Genomic DNA, 18,394 nt, shown 5'->3' on the forward strand with positions numbered 1-18,394 from the left:
GTGTAGAAGTGCCTGATAAGAAAAAAGTAAATTTTCCACAACATGTAATCCATCTTTTTATCTCAGTTTATATTTATTCTCTTATAAGTAAGTACTACAAGATTTTAGAAATGGCTACTGTGCTGTTGAAGTTCATTTTGCAAAAGGAAAGAACTAGGGTTTTTTATTCCACTTCTATTGACATTTGCTCATTTCAGTGTTTCTAAAGCACTGAACTCATTTGCTAGGCCCAGTTCTGATTTTACAGTGTTTGTACAGTTTAAGGCTGTCTGATATGTTCTTCTAGTATGAATATTTGGATATTATGGAATGTACTCTGACACGTATCATGAAAATGTAAGACCACAAATTTTAATATACTTGTAAGTAATCATATCTGTGAATACTAGACTCTCTTACATACAGTATATGTAGCCCACAGAATAAACAAAATGAAGAGTCACCTGGGATGATAATGATCATAAATACTTTAGAAGTGATCAATTATATTTTTGGTTAAATGAATAAAGAGGTGTGCATTTTTCTTTTACATTAAGGATGACATCTGGTCAATAGTAAAACTCTTTTGGACAAAGAATCAAGACCTAAACCTTCAGAGCGTTTTGTCCTTCAGCACTGAATTACCTTCTCACCCCTAGAGGTCCTTCCAAACCAAGGCTGAGGTTGAAAGATCCACTGGGTAACTGTCGACTTTGCCTAGGAAGCTTCTGTTCTATGTCTATTCTGTAAATAAACAGACTTCCGTCTCCTGAACTTAGTAAAAATAACATGAAACTAATGTTAAAGGAAACAGCAGAAAAAGGTGTCTGTTCTAAGAAAACAAAACACAAGTGTACATAAGAATAGATTTTACAAAAAAGTATTGAAGATAACACTAATTACACAAACTTGTACTAATCCAATTTATTTTTATATGTGTGGGGTTTTGTACTTTTTTAAAACCTGTTAACATTAGGTAGCCACAACAAAAGAGGAAACATCTTAGGATTAGGTCTTTATAGTCTAGAAAGCAGTTACAGATTCTGTAAACATTTCCATAAAATTGTTTGGAAAATCATAAGCCACTGATTTTTGCTGTGCCTAACTACCTATTGAGTTTAGCTTAGTGACTGTAATTTGAATATTTTCCTCAAAACTTTAAAAGGAAATTGTTGGATTTCAGTTTTGGAATCAGTATTGCTCAGATAATCATGTGAATATTTTGCAGAGTCCAGCTGTTCTTACTACTGTTGCAAAAGTACTATTTTTGTTAGACATGCAGAAAATTTCATGTAATTTCAATTTCATAATGGCACTTCAATTGCATATGCATGACTCGAATCAGTTTATGCTTTGAATACAGTTACAAAATCTAAACGGGATTGGATATTTATTCTGTGTTAAAATCTTTTAAAAATATAATTTAGTTTTAAATTCTGTTTTGGTCAATCCATACCTTCTTTGCACTCATTTTACTCCTGCCAATCTTGCAAATTTTTTATTAAGTCCAGAGGTTAAAGCTGAAGTTTAATTGAGAACTGGCTAATTATGGTTCACACAGAATAGTAAATAAGAAATCAGATATGCCTATCTTACATAAAAGATACTGATTTTTATGTGCTGTCAGATGTGGTATTGTTTTGCCTGTTTCTTTTGCAGCAATACAATATAAAGAGTTTGTTTCTAAATTGTACTATGTAAGATGCAGAGTAGTGACAAATATTTAATAGCTATAACTAAGTCAGTATTAATCTAAACAAATTTCCTGGTTTTCAACTACCACAACACAATGCAGAATTTAATTCCTTGTCTTTATGGGGGTTGTGTGTATATTTAATAAACATATAATTTCAGAACACCATTTGCCAATTTTTTTGTTGAGTCACTAGGAGTTACAGAGGTCTTACAGGCAAATTAAGACATTTCTATTTATGCTCATACAGGAAATTTAAGTAGCAGTATGATTGCATCTTCTTTGATGCTGGGTCTGATAAAATGCTTCATGCTAATAATCTAAAATTTTTGCTTGTTTTTGAAAATCATAGCACCTGAATTTAAATAATTATAATTTTTGATGTAATGGATTCAAAATGTAGTAGTGTTTGCTTAGCTTTGCAGTAGTTTGAGAAGCAGGGTTAATTTTTGATCAGTAGAAAATTTTCAAACATTTAAGGTTTCTGACCATTATAACACTAGACCAGTAAAATGGTCTGAAAGAAGGAAATGTGCTCATTAGCCACAATTTCAAGTGTAGAATAGAGAATAATTAAAAACCTGTGTTGTATGATAAAATAATTTCAATTGCGTAATTATTTCTTATTTGGTTGTACAAAATTACTATGGTCAGTATTAAGATAATGTCAAAGTACTGTTGGCTGATTAGCTTCAGTCCTGAGTTATACCTCTGTGTAGCTATTTCATGTTTGTCTGTTTGGCAGATGAATGGCCGGCAGGTAGATTCAGTCCTGCTGACACTGACACCTATTGTGCTGGACTAAAAGTGCACAGGATTCTTGTTTTGATTTTAGTCAGACTATTCATTGTGTACAGAATGCCAGAAACATTGTTTTAAATAACATGTTTTTTCTGGAGGAAGACAACCTCTTCTATTCTCCCTAGTGGTTAGAAGCGATGGGAGTCATTTTACATCCAGGCTGCCTGACAGTTACTGTCAAGCTCAGAGTACATACCTAGAGGCTAAATTAGAGGCGCAGTTACATCAGTGTGGCTGGACAACTGATGCTTTGTTAGAAACTTCCTGCAGGGTTTCACCTTTTTTTCCTTCATTTAAGAATTCTGAAATCAGATACAAGTAAGATGGGTCCAATTTCAAAAGATTCGACCAATGGAGTTTTTCTGAAATCAAATCTAGACACATTTTTCAAGATGGTATGGAATGATAAAAAATGAAACAAGTCCAACTTTTTTGTTGGGCATGTTTCAATCGACCCAATGCTGTTTGAACCACAGCTACTTTCTTTATGCCAAAGTACAAAACACTTTCTTGTTACACAGTCTAATGCCTGAAAAATATTTGAAGAAGTATTTTCAATTCTGTAATATCAACACCTGCCATGCAAGTTTGTTTATAGGCGGCAACGATTTTGGTAAGTTTATGCAGTTGAATGCAATTTATGCATCTGCATCCACATTTGGAGTTATTAGACAGTAGTCCAGCTCCCAACTTGAATTTTATGATGCCTTCAAAAATTGACAAGGTGAAGGACCTTTCAGCTTTGAATTCTATGAACATAGTGAATATAGCTGGTATAGTTCCATCTACTTCAAGAGGTGACACACAGCTTGTATATAGAGGGCATGACTCTTGGGAGAATGTAAATATAATGGCTCCTGTATTTCTTGCCAGTGCTATAGAATTGGCCATTAGATGCTTTCTAAGGACTGACATCATCTCAGTTGCAAGTTGATAATAGCTAAAACATGAGAGAACTGGAGTAAACGATGTCTCTAGTGGGAATCCTTTATTGCCTTCAGGGGATTTCTGGACCATTCACCATTCCCTTTAGCAGATGCTTTTACTACTGACTTGGGAAATTTAGTCCTTACACATGAAAATAATCTCAGAAATGCTGTTAGATAAATTTATATTGAATTCTGAGACTGCCTGCAAATCCATTTATGCTGCTTTCCCTCTCTTTGAACATTTATGAACAATTTTAAAAAATAATATCCTTCACTTTTTTCTTCGTATGTTATTCTTTTTGTCTGTTTATTCGATGCCTTTGCAAACTGACAGCCTCCAAAGTCGGTTAACTTGGCAGCATGATGGCAGATCATAGTATAGCCAGGCCACTCAAAAGCAGACCCGAAAGGAACAATTTGTCCACTTAACCATGAGCACCGAGGGGTTATGAATTAGATTTAAACTCTCCAGGACATTATTACAGACAGGTCAGTCAAGAACTTTGTGCGGTGTACTTTATTGGTAAAACCAGCAGATAGTATTTTATTCATAAGGGAAGGAGTCCATCAGGCAAAAAAATACGTTTCAGTGATATTGTTCTCTCTCCCTTTACCTATTTGAGTTTAGATTCACATCTCAGGAAATAGGGGGTACAAGTCAAAAAGGCAAATTATATGGTGAGGTATTAAGAGGAGACATAGCTCTAAGACATTGACTGTAAAATAAAAAATGTGTTAGAGAAGGGCTTTTCACTCAATGTTTTATTATTAAAAAACAACAAATTTGAAATGAACATCTTGGTTTTCTTTAACATAATATAAAATCATTCTGCAGTACTGTCTTCTGCAAGATATGCTTTAAGAGAAAACCACAGGATATTTTGAACAAAAATAACATCTGCAATTTACAGCAGCTAGAATTGGAGCTGTGCTCACTACGTGCTCTGTGCTCATTTTAGATCTGGTGAGAATGACAACTCCTTTTGACCAGTGTCTTGCTTTGAATGAATGTAAATTACAACAGAAGAAATTAATTAGAAAGACTAAGGCTCAAACTCTGGCTACACAAAAACTTTAATCAGTTTAACTATGTGGTTTTGAAGTAAGCTGAATTGATGAACATTGTATTCAATTTTATTTAAATTAGGTTTACTTGAATTACCTTAATTTCTAACTGACTTATAAACTATACATCATCTGCATGCATACATAGCTGTAGATACGTATTAAAGCCCCTATCTATTGTGAGAATGGTGCAACACAAGTTTAAAATCCACAATTTTTAGATATTTTCTTAGGAAAACAGTATTTAAAGCATAGCTTAATCAGTAGCTTCTGACACCTGACCATTTAGTAAATTACCCTTCAGAAATGCCTCCTCCCTCACTTCCCTGTAATTTCTCTGTACCAAGCACTACTGGTTTCTTTTTCATTAGTCTTTAGCAACTTTGAGATACATGTTCATTATGTTACGCGCTGGCATCACTAGGACTGTGTGCAGTTATTAGTAATAGTATGATGGCTGCTAATGTAAGGATGCATCACAAAACAGATTTTTTCACAATAAGCAAAAAATATGTGCTTTTGCATGACTAGAATTACAAGTCAGTTGAATTTCATCTGCCTAGATTGTACAATATACTCATCTGCATTTAATCCAGACAGCCTATGCCTTCTCTACAGTCAAAGGAGATCTAGTCTTTGGAGCCTGGGTGGAAATCATATCACCCTAATTTCTTTGAATTGCTAAAACCACAATGAAGCACATGAATCATAGTGTAGAAGAGTCTGTTCTTCTCCATTGACTCCCCCCCTCTTGGGAGACAATGACTAATTCTGTTGAGTTGCTTACCTTTTAGAAAGATTATATCCCACTCTTACATGTATTAAGCTAAATGAGTCTTACCTTATTCATTTCACCTAGTTACCAGTAGTTATTTGAAAGGTTTCAAAATAATATGTTATTTTTTTTTCATGATATTATTACTGAGAAAACAGACTTGTGGTATCAGAAATCCCATGAGAGTTGGACCTCAGTTGGAAAAATTCCAAATAAAAGCAAAACCAAATGCCAGACTTCAAATGTTGGCCTTCAAAACAAGATGGAAAAAAATAATAAAGGAAAAAATCTTAATGGAAATAAAATCAAAGTTTTGTAATGCTTTTACTGCCCGATGGAAAGCTGACCAAATCAGTGGAGCAATGCCTGGGACAGAGTCATGTTGTCTAACTTTAGACATCTGTCATCTGCATCTGCACTAGTGTCTCTAGGTTCCATTCGTATTTAATGAAGAAAAAGTACGTGTTTTTACTTCACTATCCTTCTAAATTATTTCAGATGCCTGTCTTAGGATGACATGAATAACACTCTGCTGCTTCTATTCATTGATTATAAAGAGAATCTTAATACCTAGCTCAGATGGCCTCATCCCTGCAAAATTCAGTGGCTATTAGTGCATCTGTTTCTTTACTGTACCGTCCTGCACTTTATTCTAACTTGTTTTGAGGAAGTAAACAGGGACTCTGCATTCCTGGGCATGGAAAACATTTACAGGAAGGCAAAATTGCTTATCCTAAAATCAACTTTATAGAGATCTCAAAAAAAATTATTCCACAAAAAATGAAAAAAATACTCAGTTGAATTACATAAACCAGATAAATTTCAGTGTTGTTACTCAGTGTGATGGATTCCAAGAAAAGGGGAAGTAAAAAATATATTGAGTTCAAATTGTTCTTGACATGAAGCAATGAGGAACATATAAGCAGAATCAAGGCTTTCCCATGGGAACATTGGTCTGACTGCAATTTCCCCATAATGACTTCTTGTCCAGAATCATTCCTATAAAAATCTAAAGACTATAGTGACTGTGGCTTGTTAGAGTCTGTAAATCAGTTGATTCTGTGTTCTTAATTTATACAAGTATAATGGGTCTAGGACAGGAATGAGGGGTGGAAAAGAATGTGGGAGCAGTGCAATTCATTCTGAAATGAAGATGGGCAAAAATATGGAAAAAGTGAGCAAAGGCAATGCAGACTAAACATAGATATACTTGGCACCAAACAATTTACTTATTTCCTAAACAAAAACTTCCAAGGCAAGACAAGAATTAAGGAGAATATACAATCTCTGTCTAGTTCTGGTATGCTTGGGCCTTTTAAAGGATTATTAACATCATAAAAATACAATACATAGATGAGAGAATTATATGATAACACAAGTGGTGACTGTTTTGTAAGCAGTGAACTTGGTGAATTGTAAATAATTGCATCAGAAGAAGTGATCAGAAGGCAAGAGAATTGTTCTTACCCATTCAGAGTAGTAGCCGAATATGAAACCTTTCACCTTACACGTCAAGTTTTCTTACCTGCTGGGCACTGACTCGGCTGTGTTCAGAACATCAGAGCAGGTGCTGGAACAAATTTCTTGGGTCTCTCAGTCATGTCTGTGCCAACACAGTCAACCACATCAAATTCTTTCCAGTCATTTACATTCACATACTTACTACATATTTTAAAACCTGGAAGGCTGAAATTTAACTTACAAATCAAAATTCCTGAAGTTAGATACTTACTTGAGATGTGGGTGTCTAATTACTAGTGTGTGGAAACAGGGCTTGATGTGATTGCCTAAACATAGGTATCTAGTGCCATTTGAGTCGCCACTGCCATTCCAGCAAAGAGGTCCTTTGTCACATCTGCCATGCAGCTGTCTTGGATACCCTAGGGCATTTCAAGTAGTACTAGATGACTACATTTACGCTAGCAGGTACGGTTTATGTCAGTGGAACTTGTGTTGACCAAACAGTGATGTCTACTTAAGGGTGAAAGGAATGTCTCTCTTGGCTGCATTTTTTCAGGTCTTGGTTCTGTAATCAGTATCTCTGGCTGTGTAAGGAGGGGAGCTAGTATGTCTGTTGCTATAAAAGTCAGAAAAGTTGGGCAAACTTTCTGGTAACGTAAAATGTTGCAAGTGGGATCTTGGCAGATGAGAACACATCTCTATCCTCTCTTGGTAATAAATTCTCATCCATGATAGCCAGCAAAGCTGTTCTTAGCTCATGTACTGATCTGAAATTAGCTGGTGCTAAATCTGGCATGTTCATTTCAGTGTAGTGAGTTTGTAGCTTCACTTTATTTAGTCTGGCCAGCAAAAAAAGGCAATTTGATAATGAGGTTTTATTGCTTAGATATTTTATAGCTAGAATGATGTTATTCTCTATTTGGTTTTCCTTTATGTATTTGAAAGGAAAGAATGAATATCAATGAGTTGAGATATTCTATACTGATGAGCTGAATGCACACTTTTGACTTACTGGGATTTAAGACATTTAAGACATTGAATGTAAAGGTGCTGATACAGCTTAACTGACTCATTATATGTGATAGTAAGACACGTAGTATGTTTGCGTTTGTGTATGTTGTACAGCCTGGATTAGTTACTCAGAACAATAAAGACATATTCCCATAGTACAGTCTTTGAAATCCACTCCCTGCAGTAGATCCAGAAACCCTTTGCATGAATTAATAGTAAAGGGTGTTATGACTCATTTTTGAGAAACTAATGTTATATTCAGTGTCACGTAGAAGCCAAGGACTTGAGTAATGAGTTGTCAAAAACGTCAAACGTTCAAGAATAGCTACTTTCTATTGTTGAAAGGAAATGTGCAAGTTGAAATTACTTCTTATAGTTGCTGGACTCTTTGATCTTTCATGTAAATAAGGGACAAGTAGTCACTAGCAACAGAATTATATAATCAAAATCGCTAATATCTTTGCTGTAAGCTAAATGTATTTTATTAATTCAAATATTTTTAAGAATCCCTGCATCAAAATAACAATATTTCTAGTACTGTCAGCTTCCTAATAATTCCTGTGTATCATATGTGTGCAGGGTTCTTTACAAGACCTGCAGAAAAAGGGGTTCAAGGCTGTTGTGGATTAAACCCGGCCAGCAGCTCAGCCTCACACACCCACTCACTCACTCCCGCACAGTGGCATGCGGGAGAGAATTGGAAGGGTAAAAGTGAGAAAACTTGTGGGTTGAGATAAAGACAGTTTAATAGGTAAAGCAAAAGCCGCATGTGCAAGCAAAGCAAAACAAGGAATTCATTCACTGCTTCCCATCGGCAGGCAGGTGTTCAGCCATCTCCAGGAAAGCAGGGCTCCATCACGTGTAACGGTGACTTGGGAAGACAAACACCCTAACTCCGAACGTCCCCCTTCCTCCTCCTTCCCCCAGTTGTTATTGCTGAGTACGGTGTCATATGGTATGGGACATCCCTTTGGTCAGCTGGGATCAGCTGCCCCAGCTGTGTCCCCTCCCAACTTCTTGTGCCCCCCCAGCCTGCTCGCTGGTGGGGTGGGGTGAGAAGCAGAAAAGGCCTTGACTCTGTGTAACCACTGCTCAGCGATAGCTAAAACATCCCTGTATTATCAACACTGTTTTCATGAAAAATCCCACGAGCTGCTACGAAGAAAATCAACTCTATCCCAGCCAAAACCAGTACAAAGGCCTAACCCAAATGTTAGCAGTGAGAAAGTCAGCACAAGGGAGTTTTTGAATGAAGCAAGGAGGTGACAGGAGGAAGTTTAATGTCTAGCCAGAGGGAACTAACCTTAAGTCTGGAGTATAGAGACCATGGTACTTACAGAAAAGTATACAGTTGGGTCAGTTTAGTCATCTGTTTAACAGCAAATGCATGAGTTGGCATGTGTCAAACTCACACACTTCTTGTCTCAGAGTTATTTCTGTTCCTTAGGCAAACCTAAGACTGTCTTTGGAGCAGATCTTACAACCAACTCTTAGCAGAAAGGGACCTTACAGCTGCTTTAAGATTTTCTAGCACAATGAGAAACCTGAACAGGAGGGAAGAAGTCATTTCTACTGGGCGCTGTGAAGGGCCAGGACACAATTTACAACAGAAGTCCTGGTTTAAGTGCCTTCCTTTTGAAGGCTATTAACAATACAAATTACAGGAGGCCAGTGGTTACTTTAACATGTTAGGATTTGTTAAACCACTTGGTAGTTCCCAGGATAAGATGATGAGTGGTGTAAAGTTGTCCCTGTGTGCACTCTTACCAGGTGTTGTGTGCAAGGCTTTAGCATACCCGGGGAGACCCCTGTCTCTGCTCTACAGTAATGTGATGTTGAACATCACTGTTACTATTAAAATGGTATCTCTGCTCATCATTTTTTTCCATGAAAGTGAACAGGAAAACTTCCACTCAGTATTTAAACAATGCAGATTCATTGTCATTGCAACTTCTTTTGCAAATGACATTTATCTCCCTCAAATTTACATGGTGGATGTTAAGAATTTTTGATTTAGAGACCATTCTCTATATAGACCATTGAATAGAGACCAGGCTTCTATTTGTATGCTCAGTAGAAATGTGTTTTAGTGGGGTCTGCAAATGCCAACAAGTTGATAACAAATAGAACATATTGTGGAACTGCTATGCATCATTTCTAAGCTTTACACTATATTTGCAACTCCCAGTGTGCGCAAGGTCAGGAAATAAAATTCATTTTCTTCCAGAATACTGATGATGGGGACATGAGGCTGCCAAATTGTTAAGTCATTTATCAGAGCATCCTTTTTCCATGATTTTGCAGAGCAGGTCAGGTTGAATGAATGAAGGAGGGTGCCTAAAGTATTTGCAGTGTTCTTGGTGCCATGGGCTGTTGTAATTGCTGCTGAGAAACTGTTTATCACTCTATTCCTAGAAAATTGCCTGGAGACTGGCTGATGTTCCTTTTGCTATGACAGAAGCCAAATTAAAGGAGCATAGGGGTGCTCTGCAGTGCTTGTCTGTAGGCATAGTTCTTAGAGCTGTCCAAAACCAAGCCAAACTGGGGAGTATAATTCTGCCATTCTTGCAGGGAATTGAAGGGAAGTTCTTCAGAAGTGATTTTATGTGAAATTATGTTAATTTTGAAAAAAAAATTAGAATTATATTTGAAAACAATTTTAGAAACATTGTTTAAGAAACATTGGACTACTAAGAATCCTATTTAGCAAACACAGGATTCATGTGGAAAACCAGCATCTTTTTGGGGCATACATCTAAGTGCAAGCATTTGTACACTCTGGGTAGCTACACTTGAATGTCACTGTGGGGCCTCTTCATTGTCTGTAGAAATATATCCAATGAAGTCTATGTTGACTGCTTACATAGATACAAGAAGTGCTTCCTAGAAGGCCCAATGAAGAGACCCTACATTGCCTTAGATGTTTATATTTGCAGTGTAGACACCTAACACTAGGTGAAACAGAGCCTACAATTTATGCCCATAGAGAGTCCCTAGAAATGCAGTGGGGCTCTGCAAATACACAGCAGACTCTAGAGAGAGCAATAAAGTAATACTTTAGGTTTTACCATTTTAACCACCCAGCGACACCAATATTTATTCAGGATTTTAACTGAGGAACTTTCTTGTGGTCATTCTAATGGCACTGGAAACTTCATTAAGTCCATATTTTCCTTCTTTATCTCCGCAGTAAATTAATATTATGTAAAGCAAGCAAAACATTAAAATGTCAGGACTGTTGTCAAAAAGGCCGTCACAGCTTACTTCTCTAATTAAAAAAAGAGGTTTCTGTTTCCTGTGACACCTCGTATACCACTTTTAGCTCCTAGCAAGCGTGACAGTTGCTATGAATACACTTAAGGTCTATTGCAGTTATGTTTCCCTTGTTTTCCCCCTTTAACCATAACTACAATAGTGCAGTTTCAAGATTCTTCATTTCATTTAACATTTCATTTAGTCTTTTCCATATCTGTATAATATTTGCTAAGTGAATGTCCAGCTGAATTCATCATGAGTTGGGATTGCTAAAGTTACCTCTTTACTTGGCCTTTTAAATGCTGTAAAAATAAATACGTTAAGTGATTTGCTTTTCCTTTTGCTATCTTAGTTTATTTAAAAGTATTGCTTCCTTGCTACTTTTTGCAAACTTCATTTGAGAAGGTGAGTGATATAACCATGTGCACTGAATATTGGAATTCTGTCTGTTATACATAGCACATTCTACACTACTATTAAAAACTTTAATTTCCTAACATAGTAAAAAACTTTACTATTGTAATATTTTATCTAGCTTCAGTGGAAAATGTCAGTCTAATGACTTTGTTGTAGGCATAAATGAAGAAGCAGCTTAATTCTGAGAGTATTTAGCATTATTTTTCTTGATGTTGTCATTCAGAATAGGATTTAATGTAATATGTAGCTGGTAAATTTACAGATAACTGCAGTTAATCAGTGGACTGTGCACTTCAGTCTTCTTTTCCTCTGTTGAAAAATTTCCTTTCCAAGTTTTAGCAAATAACTTTACTAAAGAGAGAAAGGGTTGTTTGGGTCACAATTTAATAAAGTATTTGAACATTTAGATTAGGAAATTAATGAGACTTAAATATGTCTTTAAACTCATGTATAAATGCATTACAAAATACACTGGAGCAGAAGGACGGAGAGAGATTCTCTCTTTCAGAGATAATCCATTCTTTCAAACTGTGGCTCATTCTTCCCAGTTTGATTGTGTTTATGGAAGTTGATAAATCTGATATTTTCTTTGACCTCATTGACATGGAATAATCAGCTGAAGTTGTACCAGCTTGTGTGCCTAAGTTTTGAGTTCCTGAGGCTGAATTTTCTACTGAGGTCAATTGGCTTGAGATGTTGCATTGCAAAAATATGTTGGAATAAAGATACAACATTTTCATCACGTACTGTAGAGCAAAGAGTGAAAATAATGCTATTTATTTAGCCTTCAGAGCTATTTAATGGAAAATTATATCATTTCACAGTCAATTTTACATATCAGTAAGTGGTTTCTGCATATACATTTTTCTGTGCAGGTCAACTTCTATGTAAGGGTGAAGACAATTTATACCCTTGGACACAGCGTATCTCTGATTGCTCTTACAACAGGAAGTATAATTCTTTGCCTTTTCAGGTAGGTATTTTTCCTGAGCAAATATGAATAATGATAAGACGGTTTTAACTGTTGTCTGATTGCTCAGATATTTAGAAAATGCATCGGGTTTACACTTTTCTCAATTAAACAGCTGACAATAATGTAATGCTAACTTGATTTTTGCTAGCACCAGTCATACTGAAAAATTTCAAAGCACTTCACAAATCTACAGACATTACAGCCCATGTAAGAAAGAATAGTCATTTAGGAATGGATTATATAAAGCATTTTCTATTTGATTATTAAAATCGACACCTTGAATTGCTCTTGAAAATTATTAGGATGCTGGTCTCAACACTGGACAAGTGGGCAGCTATGTTTTGCAGAAGCTTCTGGGTGGTCTCCAGGGGTACTATAATCGAAGGTAATCATTAATTTGTCCAAGTGGGGTTGTAAAGGTATGGATAATTGTGCTGAAGGATAGTGCTGGGTGTGCAATGTTTTTGTTACGCAGTGCTAGGAAAGGCACTACTGTCTGTTGGTTTTGCCTAATTGCTGGGAGTTTTCTGAGACTGAAAGCAATCTCCAACTGGTAAAAGAAATAGCAAAATGGTATTATCAATATCATAGCTTTTCTCAGTCTGTCCACTTCCATGCCTTTATGTATCAGTTCTACCTGTCAATAGAATAGCCTTTATATTCTCCATTATAAACTTCACACAACTTTTCCGTTCCGCTCTGCACCAAGAAAAACAAGAAAATGCATCTCTCAGATTTGGTAGAAAAGAAGTACATGTAATATGTAGAGGACAGCATGTTGTTTGTCAGAGCCTCATTCCTCTGATGAACTATTCCTGTGGCGAGTTCTGTAAGCCTGTCAGGCTGCCATCAAATTTTCTCAATATTTAAATAGTCAGAGACTATTCAGAGCAGATACATAACCCATAGTTGTATTTTGGAATATCTTTGAAAAAAAATGAATTGAGTCACTCATAGTTATCTTCTTCCTACCAGCAAATGCTAGAGGCAGATCATGCATTTTCAAAACTGCTAAAACCTAATAACACATTTAAGACAGTGTGTTACAGACATCTGAAAGTTGTCCATCACCAGAAGTCAGTTATAACAAAGAGATCAAGAATTTCAGAGGTGTACTCAAAACCTTCAACTTCAGTTTAAATATCTAAGTTGAGAACTCCCCAGTCTCTCTGTTGAGTCAGTGGAAAGACCCAGGCTTTTTTGCAGGGGGGGTGACATAGGGTCTTCTCAGTCTCCCCCTAAAGAAGCCTGTTTCTCTGTTATCTACAGGGCCTCTGTTATCTATCTAGGGGCCTCCTAACATAGCGAGTTGAATTAGGAACCCAAATAAGTTATAAAAATACCTTGTTCAGTATATAGTTTCCCAAGCACGTAGCAAGCAGCCAGTTATTATGGAAGGCTGCAGCTGAAGCAATTGTAAATTATCAATAATAGAAGTGAATGCAAATGGCTATGTGTTTATGTCTGTTTGTCTCTCAGACATGTTGTAGGGCATCCCGTATATTACGGTCATTTTTAAGGACAGAGTTTGGAAAATAAGAATGTCTCTATAAGTTTTAACTTTTCGCTACTCAGCTGGTACCTCCTATCCAAGAAACATAGTTTGCCCTGAAAGATCCCAGGGTTCTTTATAAGGAATGCCAATATACTGGTTATAAAGATCAGTCACTCACCCCTGAAACACATTCACCTTTGAATGTAACCAGCAAACTTTCACCTTGCTGTGTTTAAAAAGGAGAGCAAAGAACAGCTCTTGTAAGTGAAACTATCTAAAGGAGATTTGGTAGTTAAGTAGTGAGTTAAAAATCAGAAGTTACTAACTCAGTAGGGTTGTCAAAATCCTGACTTCATCCAGCAGGATTAGGATTTGAACTCTGGATATTAGTAACACAGGAGATTATTAAAATTGTGCATTGCTGGATTTGTGTATGTATGCTTCAAATTATACTGCATTTAATCCTGAATACGTGCAGTATTTTTAATGAAAGAAAACATGGAATAACATGGACTTTAATTTAATTGTAGGTAATGTGTTCATGACAAGGAAGTGGAAATTCTGTTTTAAGTGTACGACTTGACTTCTGCAGTCCATTATATATTGTTATGTACTGTCTGGCAGAACAGATGCAGCCTCAGGGCTTTGCAGTTGTTCACAATATCAGCTATAAGCACATGAAAGGCAGAACTGTTGGGTGGGGAAAGGAGAGTTGTTTCTGAAAGTTTCCATGCAGTTGCAATATCCTGTTTTGCATTTCTTCCAAAAAACTGGACTTGATTTTAATCTTTACAGAAACATTATATGTGTGTTCCCATTATTAATATTTGTGAAGTACACATTTAGAAGCATTGTAAAAGGAAAGGATTTTTATATCTGGCTAATCCTTTAATCTCAAAACAAAGACATAAAATGTGAATATCTGTAAATACCTTGCCCGACTAAGCTGACAGCATTTTTCAAGTTACTATGGTGCCACTCCCCACATAATACTCTATGTACTTATTATAATTAAAGCTTATTGGTAACTTGCCAGCACAATATTTTCCTGTTGGAGGTTGCCAATTTGTCAGGCTCATTCTTGCTTCTGCAAACTTAATTTATAAACAGCAAAGTGAATAACTTTGATTTAGTCAAAAGAAGTTGCTTTACCCTTCTTAGAATGCAAGTTTCTATTTCTTCATTTTGAATGTCTAAGTTTTAAGATATAAAGTTTTAGAAAAGTGGAAATCAAAATGATTGAAAATAAATAGTATTTGTCAGATATTTTAACAAAGGTTGGTTTGTTCCAACTCAGAGCGAAGATAAATTGTAGAACTGCATATTTCTACATAACACTGACATTCTAGATCTTACTATAGATCTTACTATACTTCCTTTGGGGTTACTCCAGTATAACAACACCTTCCAAAAAAATGTCAATTTCTCTGATATGTGTTTCTTAGCAAGGAGAAAATTATGAATCTCCATCATTTCTATAAGATGTGCGCTCATGTGCATCAACTGTCTGTAAACGTTCCTCACATGGTAGTTTTGTATCATGAGGTAGTCATATCAAAGTCAATAAGCATGACAGCTTTTGTTTCATTGTTAAAGAACAGCATTTCTTTGTTATTCTGAATCATCATACATATCCCAAATAAAATACTTTCCTGCCCACTACCTCCAAAATGTTGGTTTGACAGCCTTGCATATATCCAACATTTATTATTTCAGCTACTGAATGGGATGATCATCTAAATTAGTTACTCAAGTTACTCAAGAAAAATATTTTCCTCCTATTTGCAGCTTGCATGTATCTCTGAATTCCATAGGAACATACGATGCAGTCCAATGTAACAGCAGTATTTCAGTTTTTCTCAGAGCCTATCTCAGCAAAGGACATGCATAGCCACAGCAATCACTGGATTTTTGACAACTGCTTTAAGTTCAGCCTGGTATTATGTCGATTGCCAAACTGGGGGCTAGCGAGACGGATCTGTTCTTTATTTCCCTACACTCACTGTAACTATCCTTGCTTTAGTAGTTTCAGAATGGATTACTTAGTGTTCTTCGGTAAAAACCAAGACGTGAAGACTACTTGGAAGCTGCCATTGCACACCACCATAACATCCTATTGCGTCTTCATTCTTTCATTGCTCGTACTTGCTAAAATGCCCTGGCTTCTGGTTTATTTCCAGGTGCAGTTCAAGGTGCTGGTTTTGACCAAAAAAACCTCTTAGCAGTTTGGTTTCTGGGGATTTGCTATAAAAACATTCTGTGAAATGGGAAGATCTTGAAGGGAATGTCTTTTAAGTGAAAAGCCCTCAACTTACAACTTTCTTCCCCTGAGCACTCATTTACTTACTTGCAATATTTAATTTGTCATTTGTTTGTCAGGCTTTCACATGGCTGATGGACTAAAGAAGAGAAGTTTTACATCTCACTGCATAGAAAGGATAGGCGATCTAATGTTTTGAATGCATTTTTTAATTGTTCCTGCATACACTCACATTATAGGATGAAAAGCCATTACATAGCAAAATGCAAGAGTTAAATAAGAAATTAAACCAGAAAATAATAGGTGAGAGCATGTCTGATATATATCCAGGATAATCAATTTTTATTTGCAAGAAAAACACTGGGATGAGTGCACACACAGAAGGATATGTTAATCTGTGTTTGTTGTCAGCTTATATTAAAGCGTGGGAGAAGGAGCACTGGGATCTTTTGGTCTGTGATACTGAAAAGGAGTAAGAGATACTTTATTTGTATATTTTGGACAGCCTGTAATGATGATGAGGATGATGATGATGATGATAAAAGAAAACAGCAAGGCAGCACTGACAATATGACAGAGGAGGAAAGGGTAGGCTCTTACTCAAGGTTCATATTACTAAGAAATGACCGGGTAGTAATAGAAGTCTGTTCAAGAGCTTTCTGTCTCGAAATCTAAAATGCCTGTTTTTAAATGTCTTCTTAGAAAACTTCATTGTACTCGGAACTACATCCATCTGAACCTGTTCCTCTCTTTCATTCTAAGAGCAATCTCTGTTTTAGTCAAGGATGATATTCTCTATTCCAGCTCCAACACAGCTCACTGTCCAGAGGATCAAACCTCATGGGTAATAAACCTCATTTGCTACCTGGTATAATACTGTTGTGTCACTAAATTTTCCTCCTGATCCTTTGAAATATTTAGGAATACCAAGCTGTCAGCGTAGACAATTCTGTAGAGAATATAATGCCTAGCAAAATGGTCTATTAGAATTAGCCAGAGAAAGAAGGTTACAGCACAAGTAAGAGGAGGTAATGTTGTTTTGCATGTCCATGAAGGGACAACATGTCATCTGCCAAAACAAATCATGACCAGCTATAGCTCAGAATAAATATGGCCACTGCAGTAATCAGCTGGGAGAGTTTAAGACAAACAGGAGTGCTATCAGCTGGGAACGATTAAAGGCAGCTCTTCTGGAAATGTTCCAGCAGCTTTATCAGGGTTCAGGAATTGAACAGGTATCAATGGAGAGAGAGAAATGAGTCAGGGAATTAAATGTTTGCAGGAGTTGTCTTTATTAACTCCTCTGTACTTTCTGGCTATGACAGAAGTGTTGTCATTTGCATTCTTGGCAAGCTAGTATGTTTACTGCATTTTCATGCACAGGGGTTAAAAAAATCTCAAGTCCTGCTGTTAAAAGGCTGACCACTATATGATATTCCCTATTCTCTGCCTCCGTTGTTTCAGTCAAAAGCGCTGCAGAAGAACCCTACAAATATTGCTGAATACTTTCTGAATTTAATTTACTACAGTTTAAGCTTGTGAGAAAAAAATGGAAGGAAGATATTTTTATATTGATGAAGCCATATTGTCTCAAAGCATAAAGTTCTTAGCAGTGACTACCAAGCTGTATATATGAATTCATAATCTGGAATATTTCTAATGAAGACAAATAGGCTCTGAGTTAGTAGACCCAAAGTAGTTAGTAGGCAGACTGCCGGGGGTAATCAAAAGTTCTTAGGTCCTTGAAAGATTAGTCAATGGACTCTCAAAATACTACTTGATTTCTGCAATTTCTTTTATTTTCCAGTTATTCTTGGCTGCAAAGCCTCCTACTTTCCTATTTAAATATGTCCACTTCTGTGGACTGTTGAGTAATTTCTGTTGCATTGTATGTGGGATGATCTGACACCAGCTTGGCAAGGCTGTTTTGCCTTGCATTGGCTGGATGCTGCCTTTCTTACATAACAGCATGCGGGGTTTGCCCCTTTTGTCACATGTGTGTGATGTTCCACAGTTCTGCTGCACACACAGATGTCTAAAAGCACACAATTCAAAATGCAATGTAACTAGGTCCTGGATCTGAATGACACAGAGCCATAATTTTGGCTAACTCTTTACTGACAGATACATTTGCTGTTCAGCGTCTGGAAATACACCTGATACAGGATTAGCTGCAGGAGGAAGGGAAAATATTTTCATGCGGGGTTCTGGTATGTAAATCGAGATTATAATACAGGAGAATATTGGAATTTAAAAGAGATTACAAAAATTTTAGACTGT

At 36.4% G+C, this 18,394-nt stretch overlaps 1 protein-coding gene across 2 annotated transcripts in view; it reads left to right on the forward strand.

Moving 5' to 3' along the window:
* Nucleotides 1–18,394, forward strand: part of VIPR2 (vasoactive intestinal peptide receptor 2) — a 68,144-nt gene that overhangs the window by 28,964 nt on the left and 20,786 nt on the right. The window contains exons 5-6 of one of the 2 annotated variants that reach the window (XM_076331905.1): nt 12,262–12,359; nt 16,817–16,958. In XM_076331905.1, coding sequence (XP_076188020.1) covers nt 12,262–12,359; nt 16,817–16,958 — 240 coding nt within the window. The remainder of the gene's footprint in view (nt 1–12,261; nt 12,360–16,816; nt 16,959–18,394) is intronic. The other variant, XM_076331906.1, reaches the window with a different exon arrangement.

Source organism: Aptenodytes patagonicus, chromosome 2 (assembly GCF_965638725.1).
Source record: "Aptenodytes patagonicus chromosome 2, bAptPat1.pri.cur, whole genome shotgun sequence".
Classification (NCBI taxonomy): Eukaryota; Metazoa; Chordata; class Aves; order Sphenisciformes; family Spheniscidae; genus Aptenodytes; species Aptenodytes patagonicus.